Source organism: Argopecten irradians, unplaced genomic scaffold (assembly GCF_041381155.1).
Source record: "Argopecten irradians isolate NY unplaced genomic scaffold, Ai_NY scaffold_0581, whole genome shotgun sequence".
Taxonomy (NCBI): Eukaryota; Metazoa; Mollusca; class Bivalvia; order Pectinida; family Pectinidae; genus Argopecten; species Argopecten irradians.
The window spans coordinates 43967-48326 of record NW_027188048.1 but is presented as its reverse complement, the minus strand read 5'-3'; the positions used below and the strand labels follow the sequence as shown (position 1 = coordinate 48326).

The 4360-nt window shown below is 35.3% G+C and overlaps 1 protein-coding gene across 1 annotated transcript; it reads left to right on the top strand.

Moving 5' to 3' along the window:
• Positions 1–571: 571 nt before the first annotated feature.
• Positions 572–4134, top strand: LOC138313071 (uncharacterized; the record flags this gene model as incomplete). The annotated part of the gene is given in 5 exon segments (XM_069253722.1): positions 572–660; positions 1040–1293; positions 1640–1775; positions 2242–2466; positions 3154–4134. Coding segments are annotated over 5 exon segments (795 nt in total). The 3' UTR covers positions 3264–4134.
• Between the last annotated feature and the right edge of the window lie 226 nt (positions 4135–4360).

The following is a 4360-nucleotide window of genomic DNA, read 5'->3' as shown; positions in this document are numbered from 1 at the left end:
CTTTTGTATTTATATCTGATTAAATTTACATCCTACATGTATTAACAGCTAGGTTCATTTAAGAAAATACCACGATTAGGTGGTGGAGGAAAGTCGGAGTACCAGGAGAAAAAACACCACAACTGTCAAACCATAGCAACTGCCCAATATGGGATCTTTAACTCGTGTGTGCTAGATTAAACAAACAGTATAACAAATAAGGTGAGATCAACTAAGCTAACGATCAGTCTCCATCATATTTATTTTGTGAAATTAATCTGTATTATATAAATATGCTGTTGTTTCCAATCCGTGTTTGAAATCATGCAAGTTGTGTCTAATAGGATAAATTCACGTACCATGTGATACCCAATAACGTTTGTGTAAGACTAATTCTTCAGTGATGGAACAAAACTCTTTGTAATATTCCCACTGAAATGATGTTAGCGCGGGATATCATCTTTTAACGTCATTCTATCACCAGTAGAAACAACAGTCCCGCATAAACGTTATTGAGAAACATGTGGTGGATGAATTAATCCCATTCGTCGTGCCTTTTGTATTTGTATTGTAAGAGATGTACTTGTTTCAGGGGACGTATTATAACCAGAATGAACTTGGGGTGGACAGCATTCACCCTACTTTTTTGTGATGTAATTCACTACATTTCAGCTGATGCTAGTGAGTATATACAATAAGAAATAAGTTTGACAAGTACGGTTCTTTGATAAAAATAAATATGTAATATTTTTATCTAGAGAGTTCATTCAGTGCATCAGTCATGTTTGTTAATTCAGATAATGTAAATAATCTTTTACTTACATGTCATGTCATTTGAAACTTGTCATGACGCGCATTAACTCGATTTGTCTTGAGAGGCTCCTTCGTGTTGCAAAAGCATCCTACGCAACAATATATCAAGCAAAGAGATGTCATATATATTTAGAAGACACCTGGAAGCAACTTTTCTATGAGCTACCTAAATATTAAACTGACTTTCTCTCTTCTAATTAGATTATTAATCTTTAATATATGAGCCAATATTTATTTTTCTTTTCAGTCCATCTGCTTATAGTGACCAATGCGTCTTGCTCTGAAATAATAGATGGTCTAAATGAACATGATTCCTATCAATTAAACTGGGACGGCGGTGTGCTCTCTCCCAACTGTAAACTCGGATTTACTGCAAAGAGCATCATTTCGTCAGAAGCAAAAGACAAGTACAAAATATGTGTGAACACGTTTTTATACCAAATCACAGAATGCAGTTTTAAGATGAAGTATTATTCCGGCGACAAACGGGACACAATGCAGGTAATTGTACTTGTTATTCTCGCATTAGATGGTGATATAAACTAGGTTTTAGCGGACATTCAGGCTACAGGTGAAAGAATGCATGTCACACCATTTCAGCGTATTTCAGACAGCAAATACTTCTTAATTAAACTGAACATGTCCTTTTTACACTCTTGAATATATTTACAGACCTACCTTTCCGTACATATGTGTAATTGTTGATGTAAGTAATTATATTTTTTTTTGTTTTTGTTTTTTTTTAAATTACGTATACAGCATATAATTATAATCTACATAAATCAAACAAATGCTTTAATGTTAAGTAAGATAAATTTCGGCTCATCGCGGTGTATTGTCGTGCTAGGAATACAGTTGTGGACCCTCCCAACCAGACAAGTTCTGTACAGACGAAGGGGACATGCTGGCTATAGGACTGTCAAACACGCTGGCCTCCAATTCGTCTTTCCAACTCATCATCACAGCTGTAAAAACATATACGTGTACGTATACCAAAAACATTATCTCCTCTCTTAGCAGAGTAAACGACCAGGAACATACACAATTTTCACATATAGCAGGATATGTACCGGTAAATCGAATAAAAAGGATTTGTGCACCCTTAAATCTATTTTACATTTTCTTTATAACTTGTAACATTATGACATTTTCCTTTATTATTTACAACTAATGATGCATACGGTATATATGTATATGACACATACTCTACAGAAAGGAAATTAATTGTCATGTGCTATCATAAAGACGCTCTCACTTGAGTAGTCCTTATTTCGATATTCGTTTTACATACGATTTGACTGTTGAATTGAAGGCTTATCATGTTCGTGTCAACCCATTTTTCTGAAGACACCCTTTCTGATTCTGTTATAAAGTTTATAATTTTTCATGCGATTTGACTGGTGCTTGAAGGCTTATCGTTTCGTTATATCATTTTGTCAATCTACACAGCTGTGGAGGATAGCTTGCCGTTAGTGTACGCTGTAATTGTTGGCCTGCCCGTCCTCTGTGTACTGTTATCGTGTACCATCATCCTCATGATATGTAAGAAACATCAACAAGTTCAACAATCCAGAATAGCCAGTCGCACCCACACATCATGCAATGACTCCCCGGTTCCGACCGTCTTTTTCCCTGGAGGCGTCTGCAACCAAGGATACCGTCACACCGAACCAGGTATGTCCAACATAGGCTTTATATAGGCACTGTAAAACGTTTCGGCTTAATTCATATCCCTGAAGTTTTGGCATTTAAAATAGCAATTAAACCTGGTTGTTTTTCTAAGTCTTGTTTTCTTTCACATGCCATTACAAAAACACAAAAAATCCCTTAAGTTTACTATGCCAGTTTAAATAAAATCCATTTGAGAAGAATTCAAAATGTTATAAAATGTTTAGTGATTTAAACGCCATTCCACAGCTATGGTAGTATCGTATCCTAGGACATACATACACCTTTATATTTACTCATTGAATTAACTTACAGTCAGCCTTACATGTAAAGTCAAATATGATACTGTGTGCGTTTAATTCCTCAACCTCAGGGTATCGTACGTTTAGTGCTTTTACAAATGTAATTCAAATGTGTCAAGTGTCACAAGGCTATTGATGACACTTATTTTTTCATTGATTATTCAATTATATTGAATTATTTCGTCCTTGGAAATAAAAATAAAAGAATATTTGGTTGCCATGGTCTCAAATAAGAGGTACCGAGGGTGTATTGGTGGTTTCAGTTAGCCAATGACTTACAAAGTTTGTTTGTTTTAAGTTTAAATATAGTTTTATTGTTATTGACAACATATTATAACTTGGTGTAAATAATCAAAAATACATTTTGTTCGTCTCTTTGATATCTTTCCAGGTCTTTATCCACATATAGTGACCATAAGTCCACCAGAATACTCAGAAAAGGATGACAAGCACAAACCGCCTCCGTATTCTTCAGTTAATGACGGCGCAACAAAAGCGTAACATAGTGTATAGCATGTAAATAAATCGTGCCATTAAAGTGAACAGTCGGGCAAGGAAAGTTAAAGTTAGTAAAAATGGTGTGAATGTATCCGGTATAATTTCTTATGGAATAGAAAAATAAAATTTTCCGTCAAAACCTCTCTGCATGCGAAGAAATTAATTTATGGTTTAGGAATCCTAAAACGTCCTCCCGACTGACTATGTCCGTAGTTACATTTCCACGCAGCCTCGTTTTCAAAGAGTTATTTCAGTGGTCAGAACTGGGCAACATAAGCAGACCTTGACCATCGTTCTAATATGTGAGAACATTTGGAAGGCCAATGAACGCATTTAGACTGGTTTTCTTTGCCCGACTATTCACTTTAACCCACCCACCAACAAATGAGATAAATTATTAATTTATTGTGTTTTGTTTAAAGAAAATGTTACATGTGCATGTAATATTAAAGGGACAACTCAGTCTAAGAATACATTAAAACTTGCCCATATATCGGAAACAAGTTCTAATGGATGTCAAATTATTTGGGTTTTTTTCTGTGATATGCTAGAAAATACCACTGTGGTTAAATTTGTGTAAAATGTTCAAACTCGCTCGCTGTCCGCATTGTAGTCGGACGTCTTGTATGCCGATCTCTGACCCTTGCTAATGAAGTGAAGAAAATTTTGTCTAGAAATACTCAAATCGCTTTTACAGCTGTGTGTTTGTGCATACTCCTATCTTAAATACAATTTCATTAACTCTTCGGTAGCTATGTATCGCATTTGTTTAACTTCTGTGATATTTGCTCGGATGTGGGTACAGCATACATATTGTACGGTATTAATTAAAATACTTAACGATGTCGTGGAAATGGTCAATATTTTTTGTGATTTGATTGTAATGGGTTATACTTTTTCTTTTGTATGATTGTAACTGTTTCAATTGTATGTATGAGTGATGTAACGTCTTTTGCGACTTATCCGGATTCGAACTTATTTACCTGGGTTATTTTCCGTTCATTGTGTCCTGCCCGCCAAATGACACGAGGCGTAGAAGCTCTGATCTTTATGATGCACGATCGCTGCAGTGTTTGTAAATTATTCTTATGGGGCTACCT